At 34.8% G+C, this 25987-nt stretch overlaps 1 protein-coding gene across 1 annotated transcript in view; it reads left to right on the top strand.

The window, feature by feature from the left end:
- Positions 1–25987, top strand: part of LOC141511916 (complement factor H-related protein 2-like) — an 88880-nt gene that overhangs the window by 12552 nt on the left and 50341 nt on the right. Inside the window, exons 3-4 of the mRNA XM_074220892.1 lie at positions 2928–3117; positions 5912–6127. Of these exons, the coding sequence (XP_074076993.1) occupies positions 3081–3117; positions 5912–6127 (253 nt within the window). The 5' untranslated portion in view covers positions 2928–3080. The remainder of the gene's footprint in view (positions 1–2927; positions 3118–5911; positions 6128–25987) is intronic.

A 25987-nucleotide genomic window follows, 5' to 3' on the forward strand; every position in this document is an offset into this window, starting at 1 on the left:
AGGAGAACAGGAGTTGGAATCCTGCCTGAGACAACGACACTTACTTACTGTGTGACCTTGGGCAAATCATTTAACCCTGATTGCCTTACATCCAGAGCCATATCCAGTCCTCCTGATCTATATCTGATCACTGGATCCAAATGGCTCTGGAGGAGAAAGTAAAGTTGGTGACTTAGCACAACACCCCCTCACTCAAATCCAATTTATAATGATAGTAGTTGACTCAAGTATAGTACAGACTATGGATTTTTGACACTTGAATTATTTCTTTTTAATTTCTTAAATTACCTTTTCTTTGATATAGAATCTTTGAATTTGCAATATAATACTACTACTTGGAATTTTTACTTTGGTGTTTCTTGGAAAAAGTGACCAATAGATTCTTTCCAATTATGTATTGTCCAAGGACCCTAAGAATTCTGAATAATTTTCCTTTATTATTTGTTGAAAGATACTTTGAAAGGTTCTATTTTTGGGGACAGAACTTCATTGTGAAATTACATCTCCTTAATCTATTTTTCCAATCACTTATTTTTGCTAAAACATAATTTTCTTTCATTTTTTCAAATTTTTGATTTTCTTGAAACATTTATCCTTACAATATTAATGTCTCACAGGGTCATTTGTTTCTGTTCAATCTATTCCTATGGCCAGTGAGTTTGTTGTGGTGCAAGTATTTAGATAATAGGTTATTAATTTCCTTTTGAGTTTTTTTCCATAATTCTTATATTTTTTCAAATTTATTCCTTTTGTATCCTCATTAGATTTATTGGAAAAAATCTTGAAAATTCCTTCCCTTGATTCATCTCTTTCCAGAATTTTCTTTGGATTAATGTTCAAGAAATTATGCTTTTTTAAAGGTTTTTTTTTGTTGTTGTTAGGGAATAGGGTTAAATGGCTTGCCCAAGGCCACACAACTAGGTAATTATTAAGTGTCTGAGACCAGATTTGAATTCAGGTACTCCTGACTCCAGGGCCTGTGCTCTATTCACTGTGCCGCCTAGCTGCCCCTTGCACCACCTAGCTGCCCCTTGTGCCACCTAGCCACCCCAAAATTATTCTTTTCTTTGAGATTTTGAATGTGACTGTTTATAAAGCATTCTCCACATCCAAGTTTCTGCTATGATCATTCCAATGACAGAATAGATTTTTTAAATGTTAAATTTATTTTTATTTGCTTCCTCTTCCAGCCTGCTGCCTGATACCAGAAATTATTGTTAGAACCTGGCTTTGTACACTTCTGGTGGAAATGTATAACCCTAACTGCTGATGCTTTGGGGAGAAAGGACTAGCATCATAATAGCATTAGCTAAACTAAACCCCACAAAAAACAACTGTTATGATAATAAAGAGATAAAAAGCAATACAAACAAGTAAATTTCAAAAAATATAATTCAAACAAAAAATTTTGAAATGATTTATTTTTAATCTTATAAAATAAAAATGAGTAAAAGATGAGAAGACCAAACTATTATAAACACATCAAAGAAAAATAAAGAATGAAAAAAATCTATAGAAAATGATTTCTGCTTAATGACACTTGTTTGTCAAACACACATATATGTTATATTTTACAAAAAAAATCAATTCTCTCAAGAAACTGAAATTTTTCAGTGATAATTTCATCACAATATTTTTGAAAATCTAATGCAGCCATTAAATAATCACTTAGACTCAAGAATATTTATAACAAGTCCAATATTGACAGACTATTAATTGTGGAGTTTTAAACTTGATTAGTACTATGAGAATAATAATCACAGTCTCTTGTCCAGAGGCTTATCTTTTATGTGTGAGTAATCTGGATTTTACCACTTATTTTGACTATAATATTAGGAAAGTTATTTAACATATAGAATCTTAATCTTTTCTTTGAAAATGGGGAATCTAAGATTCAGTCCAGCATTCATATTCTGTGCTTTTGTTGAAATTTCTTTAGACAAGTTGCTCCCATGAATTCAGATGAAACATGAGGCATGGGTAGAGAAATAAGCAAAACTCTTTTTGCTCATTACATTTGTAATATTGATCATTTTTAATATTCTGAAGGAAATGTAACTTTTTATGTTTTATTTAGTTATTAATTTACTGTTCAGATGCCTTGAAATGATAGAAACTTTAACAATAGTTCTGAGTTCCAAATTTGTCCCCCTCCTTTTCTTTTCTCCCCTTTCCCCAAGGCAGTAAGAAATCTGATAAAGGCTACATATGTACAATCATGGGATCCAAATATTCATCTTATTCATATTGTGAAAGAAGAATCAGAACAAAAAGGGAAAAACCATAAGAAAGAAAAAGGCATAAAGAAAATTTTATAAAGTAAAAATAGTAAACTTTGTTCTGCATTCAGACTCCATAGTCCTATGTCTGGATGTGGATGATATTTTCCATCATGAGCTTTTTGGAATTCACTTTGATCACTGTGTTGCTGAGAAAAACTAAACCTATCACAGTTTATCACCATACAATGTAGCCCAATGTTCTCTTGGTTCTACTCACTTCACTCAGCATCAGTTCAAATAAGTTTTCCAGGTTTTCCTGAAATCCACTGTTCATTTGATTTCCATCAGATTAATTAATTCAGAATTAATTAAATCAGAATTAATTAATTAATTCACAGATCAATTGATTTCCATCATATTAATATTGTATAACTTGGTCAGCCATTCCTCAATTGATGGGTATCCTCTCAATTTTAATTCACTAACAACTACAAAAAAAGAGTTGCTATAAATATTTTAGGTCCTTTCCCTTTTTTTATATTATCTTTGGGATACAGACATAGTAGTGGTATTGCTAGATCAAAAGGTTTACACAGTTTTTTATTCCTTTGGACATAGTTCTAAATTGTTCAGCAGAATGTTTTTATGTGTTCACAACTCCACCTAAAATAATGCAATATATTTAAATTTTTTTTTGTCTCTTAGTGCCATGTATTGTCACAAAACAACAGCTAGAAGAAAAAAAAACTGGTTTTGTCCAATGGCCAACATAGATCAGTCATAATTCTAAGTAATCAAAGCCTGGAATTTTCTTGTGCTGATGGTTACACTCTCACAAAGCCAAGTTTGAGAACATGCATGGATGGACACATGGATTTCCCAACCTGCATCTTAAGTAAATGTTTAATTTTGTAAATCTGTGTTAGAAATGACTGTTAAATAAGACTTTTCAACAGAGAGAAAATTTAAAAATAATGTAAGAGATAATAAAATACATATGAAATATAAAAAAAAGATGATTGTGTTTTCCGGAAGGTTTTTAATCTTTCTTCCAATAGATCACAGGAACATTTGGTAAAGAAAGTAGGATTTAGAGATGGAAAGAATGGTATAGAATGCAACTGATACTTGCAAATGAGAAAACTGAAGTCACAAAAGTTCAAATGACTTGTCCAGGACTATATAGCTAGTATGTGCTTGAAACATGACTTGAATGTCTTTCTGACTTAAGTCCAGTTCACTGCATACTGTACTGGATTCAGATCACAGGAAATGACATCCAACTTAAATTTTATGACAGAAACTTAAACCATATCAGATGTGTTAAATGATTGTAAATTATAAGTTAATGTAATATTATATTATAAGATAAAAAATATCACAGTAGGAAAATAAGAAATAATCAGATCAGGGTAATTACAAGGGCCTTCTCCAGGAAAATTAATTGTGATAAGAACATTTTAAAAGTTTTAGTGACAAATGAGTGTGGAACTAAAGTAGGATGAGAAGGATGCTAAAGAGTATTCAAATTAAGTTATAATGGGAGAAGTTGAAGGATCTGAATGTCTTTACCTTGTAGAATGTGGTAACTGTCTTCTAATATTTGAGTGATTATCATGGGGGAAGATAGGGAAGATTTATTCTGTGTGATTCTAGCTCACAAATTATAGGTGGAAGATAAACATTGGATAAACAGCAAAGCACTCACAGAATACATGGTGAAGAATGGAAAGTAATGTCAAAGAGATACAGACTGGGAAGAGATGATTAAATTTGGTATGCAGGTCAAGATTTCTATATGCTCCTAAAGTAAAAAACAGCAAGTACACAACCCAGAATCCATGGTTTAGATGAGGTATTGACTATGATGCAAATAGAGCTTTGAAGGGAGTTGGCTGGGCATTTCAAGAGACAAAGGTGAGGAGGAAGTATATTTCAGGCATGAGAGAGAGACAACCTGTTCAAAGTCTTATAGATGGGACACGGAATGTTGCATATGGAGCATTTACTTGTCCAGTTTGGCTGGAATGTAGATTACATAACAGCAACTGATATAAAATATTTTGAAGGGTATGAGGGAATTACATGATGAAAACTTTATATTTGTAGGCTAAGCACTTAGACATTTTTTTTAGGTTTGTGCAAGGCAAATGGGGTTAAGTGGCTTTCCCAAGGCCACACATCTAGGTAATTATTAAGTGTCTGAGACCGGATTTGAACCCAGGTACTCCTGACTCCAAGGCCAGTGCTTTATCCACTACGCCACCTAGCCGCCCCCACTTAGATATTTTTATATTAGAAATGGAGAGCTACTAGAATTACATTCTCAGACCTGTGTATTAGAAAAAAACAATTTGGCTCTTGTATAGAGGATGGGTTGGCAATGAATTGAGAATAAAAGTATCCAGGACAATTAAGAAGCCATTGCAATAGTACAGTCTAGGAGTTACAAAGCCATAAACTAGGATAGTGACCATGTAAGTCTCAGAATAAAGGAATAATAGGAGAAATCTCATGGAAATATCATCAACCAGGAACAGACATTGAATGGATATGTGACATAGCAGAAAGTGAAATAAGGATGACTCAAAGGTTGGGAACCTGTCTAATTAGAAGGATGGCATCCTCAATTGAAGAAAAAAAATGGGGGAAGGCAGGATGAGTTGTCACAAAATAGAGTAATTTAACTTCTTGATGAAATTGAGTTTAAGATATTGCTGTGAAATTTGTGTTGAAATGTGGAGCATGCAGTTGATTAGATAGGACTAAAGTAAAGGAGAGAGATGAAGGTTGGAAATGCAGGTTTCAGAATAGAGCTAATTGAACTCATTTCTGAAGAGATTAACAGGAATTTTGAGAAAAAGTAAAGAAGTTCTTAGACAGAGTTTTGGAAGATATTTGAAAGTCTAAGAAGGTGAGATCAGCTAGATATGAGAAGAACAAAGACAGAACATGATAGTGGTGTCATATAGACCAAAGAAAAAGAATATAGTGGAACAGTATAGGTATTCTAAAATATCAAAACATTACAATATCATGGCCAATGGCCAACGCAGCCTTTCATGTCTCTAGCTATTGTAATTTCCTGGCCTACTTTGGATAAGTACTGTTCTTTGAAGAAAGCATTTAGATTTCTATTCATTCATTCATAGTGGAAAGAGAAAGAGTTGAGATAAAATTTTAACATCTCATAGAGAACTGTTTCTCTGAGGTGCTCAATGTAGAGGTGAACAATCGGGGGGAAAAACTCATTCTTGAAGTCCTATAGACTATATTTGAACCTGGGGTAGAATACTAAGAAATTTGTAGAATCTCTTCAGGGAAATACAAAAATTTACCAATCTTTTCATACAATTTAGATGCTATTTTCTTCAGAGCATTTAGCAGAATATAAGTACTTAAATAGAAATAAGGTTGTGTTTCTCTTTGCATCCTAATTGAATAGTTAGTATTCTGTCTATAATAGACATTTCAAATAATTTTTGGAATTGAACAAATCAAAAATTTTGAAATTTTATCAAATTATTTCTAGTTTTATGATTCTAAACCAGTAAATCTTCTGATATCAAGAACAAAAAGTATGTACTTATAAAATTTTATATTGAGTTTATTCAAAATAGGAAGCTAAAATTATCCAGTTGAATTATTAATCAGTGAAATGCTTTATTTTTGCTTCACTTTCTCCCAAGTCAGACCTTGTGGTTATCCAGAAATAGAAAATGGAAGAATTTATAAGTCTTTTTATAGTGAAGAATATCATCAAAGTTTGTTTCCAATCTCTATTGGAACAAAGATGTACTTCCATTGCAATGACAATTATATACCTACTAGTGGACCTTCCTCAGCCTATTGGACACCATTTTCATGTACTGCAGAAGGATGGTCTCCAGAACCGAAATGTCTTAGTGAGTATGATACTTTCAACTGTTTGTAGGAGATGCATGTTACAATAAGTTCCAGTTTACATTTGGAAAGTATAGTATATAACTTTTCATATCAGTGGAACTTTTATGATATTTCCATTGAAAATTACAGAATGAACTCTAACCTTCCTGATACATGCTGGATATGATCTATAAGAGCAAAGCTAATTTTGCAAAAAAAAATGGACACTGTAAAGTGGTTTTTTTGGCAAAGCAATGGGGTTAAGTGATTTGCCCAAGGTCGCACAGCTTAAGATTGGATTTGAATTCAGGTCCTCCTGACACCAGTATTCTATCCACTGCACCTCCTAGTTGGCTCAACCATTATAAAGTCTTAATTCTCTTTATATTATGGTGCACACTAAGCAAATCATTATCGTGGGGTGCAATTTCATTTCAGTTTCATTGAACTCTTTTTTTTTTTAGTTTTTTGCTAGGCAATGGGGTTAAGTGGCTTGCCCAAGGCCACGCAGCTAGGTAATTATTAAGTGTCTGAGACCGGATTTGAACCCAGGTACTCCTGACTCCAGGGTCGGTGCTTTATCCACTGCACCACCTAGCCACCCCCTCATTGAACTCTTATATGGCTTTTTGCTTCCCTAACTGTGCTATATCTTTTTGTATGGTGCTTCCTGTTCTCTGGTAATGCTGACAATTCTGTGAGATTAAAACTAGCTTCTTTAGCAGCTTTTTTCATTCTAAGTTACCACAACATGCTCTCTGCTAGTGTAGTCTATTCCTCTATATTAATTTCATCTCCTTTAATAGTATTATCTGTTCTCTTGTAGCACAACTTATTCTCAGACAGTATGACTGCTACATTGTATTATGGTTTTCCCTTAACTTTTTTTAATTGAAATTTTAATTTTATTTTTCCAATTATACATAATAGTAGTTTTTCATGAATCATCCATATACAGATTTATGAGTTCCACTTGTTTTTACCACCCTCCCTTCCCTTTTCCATCCATGGCAGAGAACAGTCCAGTAAAGTTTTACATGTACATTCATGTTTAACATATTTTTATATTGGTAATGTTGTAAAAGAAGAATTAGAACTTAATGAAACTCCATGAGAAAGAAAGGAAAAATAATAGAAAGAAGTTTTGAAAATGTCAATATAGTATGCTTTCAGACTCAGTAGTTTTTCCCTCTGGATGTTGATGGCATTGCCTATAGCAGGTCTCTCATGATTATCCTTAATCTCTGAACTTTGAAAGGAGCTGTGTTCATTATAGCTGCATCCAAATATGACCTTCTCACAGTGTTGTTATTAATGTCTAAAATGCTCTATTGGTTCTGGGGTGGAGCCAAGATGGTTGTGTGAACCTTGCATGCTCTGACTTTTTTCTCTACACATTAAATGAAGCTTCTTGACAAATATCAAAGCTACAGATTCCACCAAAAAAAGGGCAAAACACAATCTAAACAGTAGACTCCATAAAGGATCTTCATTGAAGGTGTGTTTTTTTGGGGGGAGGGAAAGGAGAAATAGAGCCCAGCTAGGTAGGAGAGTAGGAAAGCAGCTAGACAGCAACTCAAGTCCAGCAACTAGACAGCAGCCCAGGTTCCAGAAGTTAGATATCAAGTCAGCAGAGAAATTCCCAACCCTATACAAAGTCTGAGGTCTGAGAACACTGGGACAACAGCAGGATTGGGTTGGGAACAAGCCACTAAATAGGTAAAGCCTGAGCAAAAAAAGGAGGAAACAATGCCTGAGCTGCACAGTCAATGCCTTGGCAAGCAATAAGCCAGGGATCAAACCACAATCCCAACAGAAAAAGTTTGGGACTATATTCCCTATACCCTAGGAGCAGAGTACAACTATCAAAATAACCAAAAGCAAAGCAAAACAAAACAAAAAGCATGCTAAACATAGAAAGCTCCTATTCAGATAGAGATGATAAAGATGCCATCTCAGAAAAAAGAAAACAGTGAAAGTACCAACATGGAAAGTCTCAAAAGAGTTTATTAATTGAACTCAAATCCAAAATCTCATGGAAGAGCTTAACAAGATTTTAAAAAACCACAGAAGAGAGGAAAAAATTTAAAAAATGAAATGAGATCCAATGTGGAAGAATTATGAAAAATTGACCAAAGTAATTAATTCCTTTAGAAATAGAAATGTCCAACTGAAAAGTGAATATAACTCATCAAAAAATAAAATTAACCAACTAGAAAGAGGAAACAACTCATTTAAAAATAAAATTAACCAACTGGAAAAGGAAGTCCAAAAGCTAACTGAAGAAAATAAAACCCTAAAAATTAGAATTGATCAAATAAAGACTAATGACTCTATAAGAAACCAATATTCTATCAAGCAAAAATCAAAAGGTTAAAAAAATTGAGGGAAATGAAAAGTGTCTTATATCCAAGAGAGAGAAGTTAGGAATTATTGGTCTTCCTGAAAACCTAGAACAAGAAAAGAGTCTGGAAAATATCTTTCCGTGATAATATTTTGGGGAAAATGGAAAACAGAGATCAGCTAGGTGGGAGAACATGAAAGCAGCTTTACATCAGCACAGGTCCCAGCACCTAAAGAGAAAGCTAGGAATTTATCATGAAAAATTATCCAAATATACTAGGCCAATTAGTGACCCTTGAAAGAATCCATCAATCACCTCCAGAAAGAGAAACCAGAATAGAAAGATCAAGGGATATCATAGTCAAATTCTAGAATTCTCAACTAAGAGAAAATACTGCATGCAGCTAAAAGAAGCAATTTAAATACAACAGAAGCACAATCTTCTGATACCCAGATTTATCCTCAACATTAAAGGGTAGGAGTATGATTATTTCAGAGGGCAAAGGACTTTGAATTGCAACCAAGAATTTACTATGTTGAAAAAATTCAGCATATATTTTCAGGAGGGAAAAGATGGATTTTCAATAAAATAGAGGATTTCCCAAATAGTCTGATATAAAGATCAGAACTGAACAGAAAATCTGATCTTCAAATTAGATTTTTTCAAGTTAAGATTCAAGAAATGCAGATTCAAGCTTTCAAATTAACATTCAAGCAATGCATAGAAAGGTAAATGGAAATGGGGGAAAAATCATTCTACTACAAGGGGAAGATAACACTTGAAATTCTTGATAGTTGTATTTCTCTTAGGGTTGAATATACATAAAGGGATTGGACTTAGAGGATGTGAGTATAAATGAGACATGAATGTGATATTTCCTATAGAGACAGAGGGAGAGAGAGAGAGAACATAGAGGCTTCATACAAAATTAAATCACAAAATGACCTTACATTACTAAATTAGTTAAAGAGGGTTGAAGTACAATTGAGTCAGAGGAGGAGTGCACTTAGCAGGGTTGGAACAAAAATAGATTAGGAAGTGATCTTGTCTTAATCCATACTTTAATAAACAATAATTATATTGCTATGGCTAGAGAGCTAAAGAGACAGAGGGAGAGTGTGTACTTAGAGGGACTAGATGACAAGACTATGAAGAATTTTTGTTTTCTTGATACTTTGGCTAAAATTAAAGGTAGTATGCTTGACAGGGGCAGTTCACGAAAAGATTTGACTTTGTGTTTTGTCTAATAAGGATTATATGTCCATGGAAATTTCTTGAAAAAGAGGATAATATAAATTATAATTTGATGTGATTTATGATTTTTGAGAAGTGTATTTCTAATGGAAAATGAAAGGGGAGTTACTTTGTGACTTTGAAGCAATGCTTCATATTAATCAATCAATTAATCAATCAATCTTTGAAAATGATTATTCTATAAGGATAAATGGAGTATATTTTGACAAAGAGATCATAGGAACAAGACAGGACTAAAACAATTAATACATAAAATGACTATACTAAGAGAAGACTCATTGGATAAATAACACTAGATGAAGAGGCAGAAAAATCTATTATGGTAGAGGGAAAGAAAGGAGCTTATTAACACTAAGTAAATTCTACTCTCAATAAATTTGATCCAAAGAGGAAATGGCATAAATTCCCGGTTGGTTTAAAAGCCTATCCTACCTTACAGAGAAGTAGAAGAGGAAAGGGAAAGAAGTGGGAAGGCAAGACTTTAAAAGGGAAGGGAAAGGTAAAAGTAAAAAAGTAAAAATTTTTTAAAAAGTTAAAAAGGAGAGGGAGAAAAATACTAGTGAGGAGGAATAAAAGGAAAGGAAAGAGAAAAGCATAAAAAAGGAAAGATAGTATTGTAAGAAATACAGAATTAGATATTTGAACTGAAAATGTAACTGGGATGAATTTTCCTACAAAATGGAAAAGGATAGCAGAATGTATTAAAAATCAGAATCCTACAATATATTGTTTACAAGAAACACATTAGAAGCAGAGATATACACAGAGGGTAAAGCAAAAGACTGAAACAAAATATATAAAAGAAAATCAGGAGTGGCTATCCTGATATCAGACAAATTGAAAGGAAAAATGGATGTCATTAAGTGGAACAAGCAAGGAAACTACATCTTCTTTAAAGGCACTATAGGCATTATTATTAATATACTATTATTTTTAAACATATATGCATCAAGTGCTATAGATCCAAATTCTTCAAGGAGAAACTGAATGAATTGCAAGGTTGTGGGGGACCATGACCTTCCTCTCTCACAATTAGATAAATCAAAACATAAAATAAACTAGAAGGAAGTTAAGTAGGTGAAAAAAAAAACTTTAAAAAGCTAAATATATTTGACTTCTGGAGAAAATTGAATGGAGATAGAAAATAATATACTTTTTTCTAAGCAGTAAATGACACCTACACCAAAACTGACCGTGCACTAGGTCATAAAAGCCTTACAATTAAATGCAGAAATGTAGAAATGGCAGATGCCTGCTTTTCAGATCATGATGCAGTAAAAGTAACATGCAATAAAGAGCCATAAAAAAGATAGACCAAAAATTAATGGGAACTAAATAGCCTTATTATAAAGAATGACTAGATCAAACAATAAATCATATAAATAATCAATCACTTCACCCAAGAAAATGACAACAATGAGATATCATACCAAAATTTGTGGGATGGGGACAGCTAAGTGGCACAGTGGATAGAGCACCGGCCCTGGAGTCAGGAGGACCTAAGTTCAAATTTGGCCTAAGACACTTAATAATTACCTAGCTGTGTGACCTTGGGAAAGTCACCTAACCCCATTCATTGCCTTGCAAAAAATATTTTGGGGCAGCTAGGTGGCGCAGTGGATAAAGCACCAGCCTTGGAGTCAGGAGTACCTGGGTTCAAATCTGGTCTCAGACACTTAATAATTATCTAGCTGTGTGGCCTTGGGCAAGCCACTTAACCCCATTTGCCTTGCAAAAACCTAAAAAAATATATTTTGGGGATACAGTCAAAGCAGTTTTTAGAGGAAATTTTATACCTCTAAACGCTTACATGAATAAAACAATGAAAGAGGAAATCAATGAATTGGGGATACAACCAAAAAAGGTAGAAAAAGAACAAATTAAAAATTACCAATTAAATGCAAAATTGAAATTCTAAAAATCAAAGGAGAAATTAACAAAATTGAATGCATGAAAACCATTGATCTACTAAATATAATTAATACTTGGTTTTGTGAAAAAAAATTAAATAAATCTTTGGTTAATTTGATTTAAAAAATAAAGAAAAATACCAAATTAAAAGTATTAAAAAAGGAAAAGGGTGACCACACCATCAATGAGGAAGGAATTAAAATGATAACTCAGAGCTATTTTGCCCAAATGTATGCCAATAAATTTAACAATCTGAGTGAAATGGATGAATTTTTACAAAAATAAAAACTATGCAGCTTAAGGGAAGAGGAAATAAAACACTTAAACAACCCCATCAATAAAACCTTAAGAAATAGTCTCCAAGTCCAGATAGATTTACAAGTGAATTCTACCAAACATTTAAGGAACAATTAATTCCATTTCTACAAAAACTATGTTAAAAAGGAGAAGAAGGACTTCTGCTAAAATGCTTTTATACCAAAATGGTGCTAATTCCTATAGCAGGAAGAGTCAAAACAGACACCAATCTCTCAAATGAACATTGATGCCAAAAATTCCTTAATAAATTTTAGCAAAGAGATTAAAAGCAATCACGAGGATAATACACCATGATCAGGAGAGATTTATACCAGGTAGGCAGAGATTTTCAATATTAAGAAAGCACTCAACAAAATTGAAAATATCAATAACAAAATCAACAGAAATCGTAGATAGATGCTAAAAAATATTTAACAAAATACAATATCTATTCTATTAAAATGCTAGAATAAATTGATATTTCCTTACAATAATAAATGTGTCTGCTTTGAAACCATCAACAAATATCATATATATTGAGGATAAATTAAAAACATTTCCCATAAGCTCTGGAGTGAAACAAGGATGCCAATTAACATCATTACTATACAATATAGCATTAAAAATATTAACTTTAGAATTAAGAAAAGAAAAAGAATTTGAAGGAATTAAAATTGTCAGTGAGGAATCAGATGATGTTATGATATACTGATAGAACATAGAAAAGCATCTAAAATTTTTTGAAACAATTAAAAACATCAGCACAATAGTAGGATATAAAATAAATCCACATAAATCATCAGCATTTCTATATATATGAACAACAAAACCCAAGCAAGTGATAGAATGAGAAATTTCATTTACTGGTTACAACACAAAATACTTGAGACTCTACCTCCCAAGAAAAATCTAAGACAGAATGTTTATGGACACAAATAAAATAAGATCTAAACAACTGGTGAAAAATCAATTGCTCATGATTAGGGCAAACTAATATGATAAAAATACTAATTCTACTCAAATTAAATTACTTATTTGATGTCCTACCAGCCAAACTTCCAAATAACAATTTTGATGAGATAGAAAAATAGCAACAAAATACATATGGACAAGAATATCAAGGATACTTATGAAAAAAATACAAAGGAAGGTTACCTAGCTGTAAAAGATCTAAAACTCTACAATAAAATGACAGTCAACAAAAATGTCTGGCACTGGTTAAGGAATAGAGTAATGGATCAATGGATTAGCATGGGAACAAAAGAAGCAGAAATAAATGACTATAGTAATTTGTGTTGGATGATCCCATAGACATTAGCTTCTGGAATAAGAATTTATTATTCAACAAAAACTATTGGGAAAATTGGAAAACAGTATGGCAAAATCTTAGCATAGACCCACCTCTCACACTATATACCAAAATAAGGCCAAAAGAGGTAGAGGATTTTGACATGAAAGGTGATACCATAGAACGAATAACAGATCACGAAATACACTATCTTAGGAAAGAGGAGAAATTTATGACTAAGCAAGAAATACAGTACATTATAAATTACAAAATAGAAAATTTTGACTTTATTAAATTAAGAAGTTTTTGCACCAATAAAACCAATAGATCCAAGATTAGAAGGAAAACAGAAAGCTGGAAAGTGATTTTCATAGCTAGGATTCTGATAAAGATTTCATTTCTAAAATATAAAGAGAATTGAATGAAATGTATAAAGATTCAAGTCATTCCCCAATCGACAAATGGTCAAAGGACATAGACAGTTTTTAAATGAAGAAATCAAAGTTATAATTAATCATATGAAAAAACAAGGCAAATCTTTATTGATTAAAGAAATGCAAATTAAAATAACTATGAGTACCATCTCACCCCTCTCAGATTGGCTAAGATGGAAACAGGGGGGAAATGATCATAATTGAAAAGTTTGTGGGAACAGTGAGACATTAATGCACTGTTGGTGGAGTTGTGAACTGATCCCACCATTTTGGAAAGAAATATGAAACAATGCCAAAAGAGCAATAAAACTGACCCAGCAATAACTTTGATCCAAACAATAACAATACTAGATCTATATCCAGAAGAAATCATAAGAAATGACAAAAGTCCTATATGTTAAAATTATTTATAGCATCTCTTTTTGTAGTGGCAAAGAAATGGAAATTGAGGGGATGCTTAACAGTTGGGAAATAATTGAATAAATTATAGTCTATGCATGGTATGTAATACTTTTGTTCTATTTTAAAAAATGAATGGTTGAACTCTAGAGAAGCATGGAAAGAATTACTTGAATTGATGCTGAGCAAAGGGAGCAGAACCAAGATAATATGGTATATACATTAGCAGTGACATTTGGGTGGTGGAGCCAAGATGACCACAGGAATTTCCAGAGGCACATTCCCCCAAAACTGCAAAAGCCCTCAAATTATGATGCTAGGCAAAATTTAGAGGGGCAAAATCCACAGAAAGTCCAAGGCCACCTAAATGTTCCACAGGAAAGTTATGTTTCCCCAGGACCAGGGCTGGGAAAAAGCTGCAACACAGCCACAGTGCAGTGTTGACAGCCAGAGCAAACCAACTCCAGTTTTCCAGCAACAGCCCATGGGGCACCTGGGTCCACAGCAGGAGGTGGGAATGGGGGTTTCCAGAGCTGTTAGCACAGGGATCACTGGGGACAGCATGAAGGGGTGGTGGGGAACTCTGCTGCAACAAGGTGAGCACATTGCATCAGCCTCAGAGCATCCCTGTGGTGAGAACCTGCAATAGAAATTTGTGGAGTCACCCAGCACTTCCAGAGCTCCCAACCCACAAATGGTAGGGAGTAGGGAAGACTGCAGAGGTCTCTCTGCTCTCCCTAGGACAGGACTCTGCCATATACCCACACCCAGATCCAGGTTGTAGTTTGGGTCCCAATACCACCATAGCCAAGAAGGAACCCTCCTCACAGACCTGTAGTCATCCACATACCAGAACACAAGCAAGAGAGCAGTCTCATAAGACATTGTTGGAATTAAGGTCCCTGTGGGGTGTCCCAGCCCTACCATCAAACCCCTCCAAAACCTTGGAAGTTAGGGAAATCAGTCATAGGCTGAGGAAAATTAGCAAACAACAGAACAAGAAGAATCTGACCATAGAAAATTACTTTGGTCCCATGGAGGATCAAAATATATACTCAGAAGATGACAAAGTTGAAGTTTTTGAATCCAAAGCCCCCAAAAGAAATAGAAAATGGCCCCAGGCAATAGAAGAGCTCAAAAAGACTTTGAAAAACAAGTAGGAGAGGTAGAAGGAAAAATTGAGAGGAGAAATGAGAGTGGATGTAGGGAGAAATGAGAGCAATGTAGATAAATCATAAAACCAAGCCAGCAGCTTGGTGAGAGAATTACAAAAAATACTGAAGAAAATAACACGTTAAAAACCAGTTTAGGCCAAATGGAAAAAGCAGTCCACAAGGTAAATGAGGAAAACAATGCCTTAAAAAGCAGAATTGGCTAGCTGGAAAAGGAGATAAAAAAGCTCTCTGAAGAAAAAAAACTTCTTCAAATGTAGAATTGAACTTAATGAAGCTGCAGACTTTGTGAGAAATCAAGAAACAATAAAACAATACCGAAAGAACCAAAAATTAGAAGAAAATGTGAAATATCTCAATGGAAAACCAACTGACTTTGAAAACGGATCCAGAAGGGATAATTTTAAATTTATTGAACTACATGAAAGTCACAACCAGGAAAAGAGCCTAGACTTCATTTTTCAAGAAATAATACAGCAAAAGTGCCCTGAGATCCTAGAAGCAGAGGGTAAATAGAAATAGATGGAATTAACTGATCATGTTCTGAAGGGGATTCCAAAAGAAAAATTCCCAGGCATATTATAGCCAAATTACAAAACTCCTAAGACAAAGAGAAAATACTAAAAGCTGCCAGAAACAAGCAATTCAACTACCATAGCTCTATAGTCAGGATTACACAGGATTTGGCAACATCTACATTAAGTGCTCATATGGAATATGATATTCTAGAAGGCAAAAGTGCTTGGATTACAACCAAGAATCAAGTACTCAGCAAAACTGAGCATCCTCTTTTGGGGGAAAAATGGACTTTCAGTGAAACAGGGGACTTTCAAATTTTCCTATTGAAATGACCAGAGCTGAACAGAAAGTTTGATCTCCAAGTACAGGACTCAGGTGAAGCATAGAGGGGGTGAACAAGAAGTATTAATCATGAGTAACTTAATTATATTGAACTGTTTGTATTCCTGTATGGGAAGAAGATACTGATAACTCATATGAAGTCATTTATAAGAGCAGTTAGAAGGAATAGATAGATATAGATATAGAGATAGAGATAGAGATAGAGATAGAGATAGAGATAGAGATAGAGAGAGATAGAGATAGAGATGTAGATGTAGATGTAGATATAGATATAGATATAGATATAGAATGTATATATATATATAGTTAGACAAGGCACAGGAGGGAGTTTAATATAAAGATATATATGAATATAATAATATAATGATATAATATGGTATAAAGATGGAGTCAATGGGTGATAAAGGAAAGTACTGGGAGGAAGGGAAAGGAGGGGAAGAAGGGACTAAGATATTTCACATAGAAGAGTCAAGAAAAACTTTTGCAATGAAGTGGAACTAAGGAAGGCAAGGAAGAATGAGTGAGAGCCTTCATTATCATTAGAAATGGCTCAGAGAGGAAATAACATATGCTTTAATAGGGTATAGAAATCTATCTTATCCTAGAGAAAAATGAGAGGAAATAGATGGGATAATGGGGAATGGGGGCGGAAGTGGGGAGATTAGGTGATAAAATAAAGGGAATATTGTGGTAGAGGGTACTTAGATACAACACACTTCTGAGCAGGGACAGGGTGAAAGGAGAGAGATAATAGAACAAATAAGAGTGGGGAGGAATAGGATGGAGGGAAATAAAGCTAGTAATAGCAAGTGTGGGAAAAATATTGAAACAACTTCTCTGGTGGACTTATGATAAAGAAAGCAACTCATCCCAGAGACAGAGTCATTGGAATCTAAACACACACTGCACTTTTTTCCTCTCTCACTATTCTTGAGGTTTCTCTATCTTTTGGGGAGGTAGAGGGGTTTATGTTTACTCTCACAACATGATTAGTATAATAATATAAAATAAATAAATCACAAAAAAGAAAGTACTCAAAGCAACTCTGAAAAGTCTGACATTCAAAAATCTAAAGAAAATTAATAAAAATATGTAAAAGTAAGAGTTTTAAAGCTGAGTTAAAGATAGGAGTAACTTTCAGAAAAGAAATGCCATTATCAACAATAATTTGGTATACTATTTAAAATCACTGATAATTACAGAAATAAATAATAAGATAACCTACACAATTGTTAAAGCTGGTAAACATAGTAAAATGTAATGTGAAGAGAAAGCTACGGTATTTGTTTGAAAAATGATTTGGAATTATGCAAGACAATTTACTAAATGGTTTATAACTTTTGATCCAAAGGTCCCGCTCCTGGGTTTTATAATATAAGGAGGTTAAATGTGGAAAGGAAAGACCTATACATAAAGTATATCCATGAGAGAATTATTTGTAATAATAAAAAATTAAAAACAAAATATGTGAGCAGTGATTGGGGATTGCCTAAACAAATTGTGATATATGCATATAATGGAAAATTATTGAATAACAATGATTGGTATCTATGAAGAATTAAAAAAAACAACAACAATAATATTGTGAGTTGATCGACTATGATGGATTGACTCTCAGAAGTACAGACATTTAGTACAACCATGGTACACCAATCATGGGCAACAACAACATCCACATACGGGCGGTGGGGAGAACAGCGACAACAAACACAGAATCAGAATGAATACTAAGTTCATTTTTAAAAATTTTTTTCTTTTGCCTTTCGTTTCTATACCATGGTTTTCTACTGATGTGGGAGGGGAATGTTGAAAAACATTCATAACATGTAACTGGAAAATCTGAAAAAAAATTGATGCAACATGATCTGAAAATCATGCATTATTTCTGCCTTTCTACCTTTAATTATAGGATTTTAATGATATATGTTTATTTGGTATAGTTGCATGTATTGCATAGAAAAAATTATTTGGCTTTTTTTTAAATTTGATTTTCTCCAATTCTAGCATATCTAGATTTTCTAAAACTATATTCCCATTCTTAATTTCTTTGTCATTTATTTTGTGATTAGATTTATCTAATTCTGAGAGAGAGTGAGGTTTAGGTCCCCTCACTATTATAGTTTTTCTTTCTATGTTTCCTTGAAATTCATTTAACTTCTCCTCTAAGAATTTGGATTTTATACCACTTAGTGCAAATATATATATATATATATATATACACATATATATTTAATAATGATATTGCTTGATTGGCCTTGGTGCCTCTAAGATGTAGTTTCCTTCCTTATCCCTTTTAATGAGATCTATATTTTTTTGCTTTTGTTTTGTTGGAGATCAGAATTGCTACCCCTGATTTTTTACTTCAATTGTATTTAAATATATTTGCTCCAGCCTTTAACCTGTGTATATCTCTTTCTATCAGATGTGCTTGTTGTAACAGCATATTATAAGATCCTATTTTTTTAATTCATTCTGCTCTCTACTTCATTTTATGGGAGAGTTCACACCATTCACATTTACAGTTTAAATTAGAAACTCTGTATTTCCATACATACTATCTTTCCACATTTATACTTTTCTATTTCCTTTCCCCTTATTCTTCCTCACCAATGTTTTGTTTACTTTCCTCTTGGACTTTTCTCTTTAATTTTAACTTTTATTGTTTTATTTTTACTTTAATATTCCATTGACTCAGTTCCTTCTTTCCTTTTCTTTCCTTCTTCCCCCACTTCCCTGAAGGGGAGAATAGATTTTTTTTTTTGCTTTTAGTTAGCAGTTTTATTTTTTTAACATTTTTAAAATGACTTCAAACATTTGTCCCCCAAATTACATGCAAAGATAGATATAACATTTATTCTTTTGAATTCCACAATTTTCTACCACCCTGTCTTCCAACTCCCATGGCAGCAATCTGATAGTTGTCCATGTACAATGTTTCACATATTTCCATATTAGTCATGTTATGAAAGAATTAGAAACAAAGGGGAAAAACATGAGAAAGAAAATAACAACATAAAAGAAGTTTAAATACTTATTATCGAGAAGGCATTACATATTAGCAAGGGATTCAGAGGCAAAATGGAAAAAATAAGTTTCCATCATTAAGGAGCCTATATTTAATTGAAAGAAGAGTTAAATATGTAATTTATGGTAAATATGTAATTAAAAAAAGATCTGTAGGTCTAGGTATTATTTTGTGTGTACTAATGGAAAGTTTTTTGCATTAAAATGGTGAAATGGAAAGAGATCTAAATTTGGAGTCAAAATGTGGTTTTTGAATAGTATCTCATGCATTAACTGGTCAAAAAAACTCAGCTTCTTTGGGACTCAGCTTTCCATCAATAAGATGGAATTGACTTTATTTACAGACACTAAAGAAAGGAATACAATCTTATGTGTAGTAATCAGTGGCACACAACTCTAAGTGACTAATTTTCTTTCTTATTTTAATGCTAAAACAGTGACTGTGGCAAAATCAATAAAAATAGCTAGCAAACTGCATCCTTGCTCATGAAGGCCATCTCTAAGTAGGGAAAATGTTCACTAGTCACAAGAGCAACCAGAGGTTGTACAACTGCTTCTCTGAGGAAGTTGGAGTGGATAACTCCTCGGAATAACTTTACTCACTAAATCTATGATCCTAAAACTTGTGACTAACAGCTTTTACATTAAAGTAAGTTGTGAAAAAACTTTTGTGTCTAGGTCTAACCATCATGGATAAAGTTATCAAAGCAATGAACTACTTCATTGGCAGATTTTAATTTGGTGTTGGAGGATATTACTTGAAAATTTAAAGGTGTAACTACAACCTGTAATATCTGAATACCTGGCTTCTATCCTATAAAAACTTTACAACCTATGTGATAGAGAATTATTTTAAAAATTACCTTCATTGCCCAAAATTTGCTAATTCTGTCCTCAAACTGTAAGTCAAAGAAAGCTATGCAACTTTGTTGTTCCTTTGACTACTACTGAAAAGCAGAAAGCATTGCAAAACACTACCAATTCTGTGCTTTCAAGTGTAAAACAGGTGCCTTTGGGTATCATTTTTCTTTCATAATTACTGATCTCCAGTTGAGGACTTATTAGGTGGAACATACTAATAAGTTGTAATTAGTAATTTCTTCAAAGTGTTGTGTATATTTCATTTAGGTGGGATTAAGAAAAGACATACAAGACACATCTCATTTATAGTGCTGTTCCATGGGGACTATTATCAGTAGGCTAAATCCATTTTAGGGATGTGGAATGTCATATCAACAGATGCTAATTATAAGAAACAAAAAGTATAATTATTTTTAAACACCTCAATTCCCTTGAAGAGAGATAGATAATCTAATAAATGGTACAAACTGCCACAAAAATATAAAATAAGCATCCTCTTAGTTTCTTAAGTTTCTTAAAGAAGCTCTTAGTTTCTTTGATGGGTTAATATTACCAGGATAGAGATAGTATGGTGCAGTATAGTGGTGCTAGACAAGGAAATGGCAAACCACACTAGTATCTTTGCCAAGAAAACTTCAAGTCGGGTCACAAGGGGCAGTACTGTCAAATTAAATTTAAAATGTATTTTTGTGGTCGCATATTGACTTAGACTATAAATTAACATTATCTCTGTTTTATTGTACTTTAATTTTACTTTTGTTAACATTTTCCAATTGCATTTCAATCTGGTTGTGGTACACTTTGGGAATTTTGCCTCAGCATGTCTCTAGGGATGTAGCAGAACAAGTGGAACTGGTTTTGAATCTCACCTCTATCATTGACACTGGGCAAGTAATTTTTTTTAATTTATTTTTTATTTTCATTTTGTACAAATGTTTTTCTTTACATTAATAAAATATACTTGTTTACAAGTAAACAAAATACCCCTCCCCCCCATGAATATAGATAGACTTGCTTGGGCAAAAAAATAAAGGGGGAGAAAAAAAATTAAAAATAAAAAAATAATAGTAATAATTATAGGTATGGCAAGGTGGTGCGATGGACGAAGCACCAGCCCTGGAGCCATGAGCACCTGAGTCCATATCCAGCCTTGTAAACCCAATAATCACCCAGCCATGTGACATGCAAGCCACCTGATCCCCACTGCCCTGCAAAAACCAAAAAGAAGAAAAGAGAAAAAAAAAGAAAGACCCAAAATAAAATAAAATAGTAATAATAGTAGGGGTGGCTGGGTGGCAGACAGAGCATTGGCCCTTGAGCCAGGAGCACCTGGGTCCGAATCCAGCCCCAGACACCCAATGATCACCCTGCTATGTGGCCCCAGGCAGGCCACCCAGCCCCACTTGCCCTGCACCCTCCCCCAAATAATAATAACAAAAAATGTGTTTCAGTCTTTGATCCAACACCATCAACTCTGTTGTGAGTGGATCACATTATTTATGATAAGTCCATCATAAAAGTTACTTCCATATTTTTCCAACGTTGCCATTGCTGCTCGCAACTCTCTCCTTTCTTATTTCTCCACTACCATGTACTATATTTTCTCTCTCCTTTCACTCTGACTCTGCTGTAGGGTTGCTGAGTGGCACAGCAGACAGATCCCTGGTCCTGGGGCCAAGAAGCCCTGAGCCCCCATACCACCCCTTAGGCCCAGAATCCACCTGGCCCTATGGTCCTGGGTAGGCCTTCCAATCCCAGCCCCTTGCAAGAAGTAAAAAAAAGAAAATGTGTTATATCTGACCACTCTCCCCTCATGGTCCATCCTCTCCTCCTTTATTTACATCCCCACCCCTTCCCCCTGCTCCCCCCTCCTTCTTACTCCAGTTGTCTATACCCCATTGAGTATATTTGCTGTTTCCTCTCCTAGCCATCTCTGATGAGAGCAAAGGTTCCCTCATTCCCCATTGCCTCCCCCCTTTCATATCATTGCAATAGCTCATTGTAATAAAAAAAATCTTATTATGTGAAATAGCTTGGACTATTCCTCCTCTCCTTTTTCTTTCTCCCATTTCATTTCCCTTTTTTTCTTATTGACTCCATTTTTAAACCATATTTTCTCTTCGAATTCAGCTTTCTCCTGTGCTTCAACTATAAAAGCTCCCTCTACCTGCTCTATTAACTGAGATGGTTCATATGAATATTATCAGTATCATTTTTCTATATGTAGTTCATCCTCATTAAGTCCCTCATATTTCCCCCCTCTCCTCCAATCTCCATGCTTCACCTGAGTCCTGTATCTGAAGATCAAACCTTCTGTTCAGCTCTGGCCATTCCAAAAGGAAGCTTTGAATTTCCCCTGGTTCATTGAAAGTCCATCTTTTTCCCTGGAAGAGGACATTCAGCCTTGCTGGGTAGTTCATTCTTGGCTGCATTCTAAGCTCTTTTGCCTTCTGGTATATTGTATTCCAAGCCCTACGAGCTTCCAATGTAGCTGCTGCTAAGTCCTGTGTGATCCTGACTGCAGCTCCATGATATTTGAACTGTGTCCTTCTGGCTGCTTGTAATATTTTCTCTTTGACTTGGGAGTTCTGGAACTTGGCTATAATATTCCTAGGGGTTGGTTTTTTGGGATCTCTTTCTTGGGGGGATCGGTGGATTCTCTCTCCTTTTCTATTTTTCCCTCTGCTTCTAGAATATCAGGGCAATTTTCCTGTAGTAATTCTTTGAAAATGATGTCAAGGCTCTTTTCCTGATCGTGACTTTCAGGTATTCCAATAATTTTTAAATTATCTTTCCTAAGTCTGTTTTCCATATCAGTTGTTTTTTCAATGAGATATTTCACATTTTCTTCTAATTTTTCATTTTTTTGGTTTTGAAGTATTGATTCCTGTTTTCTGGTAAATTCATCAATCTCCCTGAATTCTATTCTATGTCTGAAGGATTTGTTCTCCTCAGAGAGTTTTCTTATGTCTTTTTCCATATGGCCAATTTTGCTTTTTAAAGCATTCTTCTCCTCAATAACTTTTTGAACTGTTTTATCCATTTGACCTAAGCTGGTTTTTAGCATGCTATTTTCTTCAGCATTTTTTTTGGATTTCCTTGACTAAGCAGCTGACTTCATTTTCATGTTTTTCCTGCATCTCTCTCCTTTCTTTTCCCAGTTTTTCTTCTAACTCCCTCATTTGATTTTCAAAGTCTTTTTTGAGCTCTATCATAGCCTGAGCCCAATTTCTGTTTTTCTTGGAGTCTTTAGATGCAGGAGCTTGTGCTTCCTCATCTTCAGACTGAATATTTTGATCCTTCTTGGGCTCATTTGCAAAATATTTCTCAATGGTCTTCCTCTTGTTTCTTTGTTTGTTCATTTTCCCAGCCTAAGCCTGTTTTTGGGGGTGCTTCCTGAGCTTTTGGACACTCCCACAAGGGTCTCAGTGTGTGAGGTTCTGTCCTCCCTCCTGGTCTGTGAATGACCATAAGCCCCCCCCCCTGCCACAGGGCTGAGGTGGGGGGAGCCCTGCTGTTCTATGGGGGGGCCTAGACTGGGATCAGGATCTGAATGTGGTTAGAGCTCCAGAGTCCTGTTCCAGGGGCAGAGCTAGGCAGTCTCTCTTCACTCCCCTCCCTCAGCTCAATGGGCTCATGCCCTGGGGCTCCTGCTTAGCAGCTCCACCTGCTTCTGTTTCCGAGTCTAGGCTGCTGAAAGACCAGGCTGCTTGCTGTGTGTCCTGAGTGCTGGGCTCCATGTGCTCGCTCTGGCAGAGGTCCCCTGCTGTTCCCCCAATTTGTGCCGGTGCTCCCCGGGGTGCAGCTCAGGAGACTCACCCGGTGCTGTGAGCCACGGCTCCCATCGCCCTGGGGCTGCCTCCAGGAGGCTGAAGTTCTTTGGCTTTGGTGGGCCACCCCTCTGGCGGGCTGCCCCTCCGCCCCGGGAGCAGAGCCTTTCTGCTCTTTTCCAGGTTACCTTGAGTAGGAGAACTGCCTCACTGGGTCCCTTTGTGGGTTCTGTCTCTCGAAAGTTTAGTTAGAGTCCTTAGTTTATGAGTTTTTATCAGAGATCTCCTAAGACTAGATCCCTTCATGTCGCCATCTTGGCTCCGCCCCCTGTAACTTTTTTTTTTAGCAAGACATAAAGTATTTATTTTTTTCAAGTTCATTTTCAAGAGTTTCTTACTCTTAGCAGTTCTTCATAAAAAACTATCAGATACATAGATAAGTCACACTAAGAGTGCAAAGGAATAATGTCAATAGCTTGCAAATGGGAATTATTTGTAAAAACTGAAATCTCAGTCAGCAGAGTCAGTCCACCCCTTCATCTCCACCGATGATCCCTAGGGTTTGTCACTTGGTTTCCATTTCCAGATTTATTAAATGGCCTGGAACTTAGGACCCTCTTTTGCAACAACTTCCAGCAGGTTGGGACTACAGTGCTGCCCCTCTAGTGTCATAAGGCTAGGACTTGGTTTGAGCTTGACTCTCACTGACTAGGCAAGTAACTTAACCTCTCTGAGACTCAGTTTCTTCACCCAAAGAGTGGGACTATTAACACCACTCTTTAAGTTCTTAGGATCAACTGAAGTGATATATGTAAAACTCTTTGCAAAACACTATATAAAGTATGAGTTATTTAAAAGCACACACAAAACTTGTTCATTCTATTTGGTTCAGAGCAGGGGGCTCTTAAAAAATTTTTTGGCAGTTCGTTTATTGAAGGGTCAACAGACTTCACTAGACTGCAAAACGAATCCATGGTTCAGAGAAATAGAGTCTGCTTTACTTCTTTGTATTTGGTACTTATTCTAATAAGAACTTTATGTTCTATGTAGATAGCACTTGAGTAGATGAGACCACCAAGCCTAGAGTGAGGAAGTTATTTATTAGTAGCTTTTCAGTTGTACACTTTGTGATACCATTTGAAGTTTTCTTGGCAAAAGATACTTGATTGGTTTGCTATTCCCTTTCAAGCTCATTTTACAAATAAGGAAAGTAAGGCAAATAGGATTAAGTGACTTGATAGGGATACGAAGTTAGTAAATTTCTGAGGTCAGATTTGAACTGAGGTTTTCCTGACTCTAAGCTGGGCACTGGCAAACCACTCTAGTATCTTTGCCAAAAAAACTTCAAATGGGATTACAAAGAACTAGATTCAATTGATACAGCTGAGCAAAAATAAAGCACTAAGAATTTAGGAGCACCTTTTGCTAAAACACCCAATAGATTCCATTTAAGGTAGAGAAATATCTGCCTTTTTAATTAGAATGGCTTAATTCATTTTGCCAGCATCTACATGCACAACTCAATTATTTGGATTTGTCTCAAATTATTTTAAAATCAAATAATGTGCTATTTCAAAAATGGGATTGGTCATTATATAATGACATTTCTACTGATTTCACATATGGAATGGAGTTGAATGGGAGTACATATCCTTGGAGAATATTCATGGGAATGAGTTTATAGATGGTAGACCAGGGAATTTCCCTGACAACCTTTGAGGAGTCCAGGGATACCTGTGACTCAACTCTGAAGGACATGCTTTTTAAGATGAAGAGGAAATCCCCTTACTGATCAGAAAGAGCTCATAACTCAATGAATTTTTAAAAGAGTAAATATCTTCTCATAATGAAGAGTATGGGGAGGAGAAATCTTGTTTTTAGTAGCTCTGAGGCCCTGAAAGCAATGAATCAAAGAGTGACAGGAAAAAAATAAAGTTCAACTGATCCTTCTTTTAGGTGGTTAGACCTTCTCAGGACAGAATTGTCTGGATTATATATACGAGGGTTCAGAAAAGACAGAATTGAAAGTGAAAGGGTACAGTGCCCTAGGCCCTTGTGTCCAACTGTGGTTATTTATTGCTAGACATAATATTTTTATTTCCTGGTATCTCATGGAAGTACTGTCCTTTTAAGATGTGAATGTATATTATTAATTTATTAGCAAACATGACACGTTTTTTAAAAAACAAGACCATCTTACCTATCCATGTGATTGGTATCCCTGTCAAAATACTTACCTCAAGAAGAAACACATTTTAATGAGTC

Source organism: Macrotis lagotis, chromosome 2 (genome assembly GCF_037893015.1).
Source record: "Macrotis lagotis isolate mMagLag1 chromosome 2, bilby.v1.9.chrom.fasta, whole genome shotgun sequence".
Classification (NCBI taxonomy): Eukaryota; Metazoa; Chordata; class Mammalia; order Peramelemorphia; family Peramelidae; genus Macrotis; species Macrotis lagotis.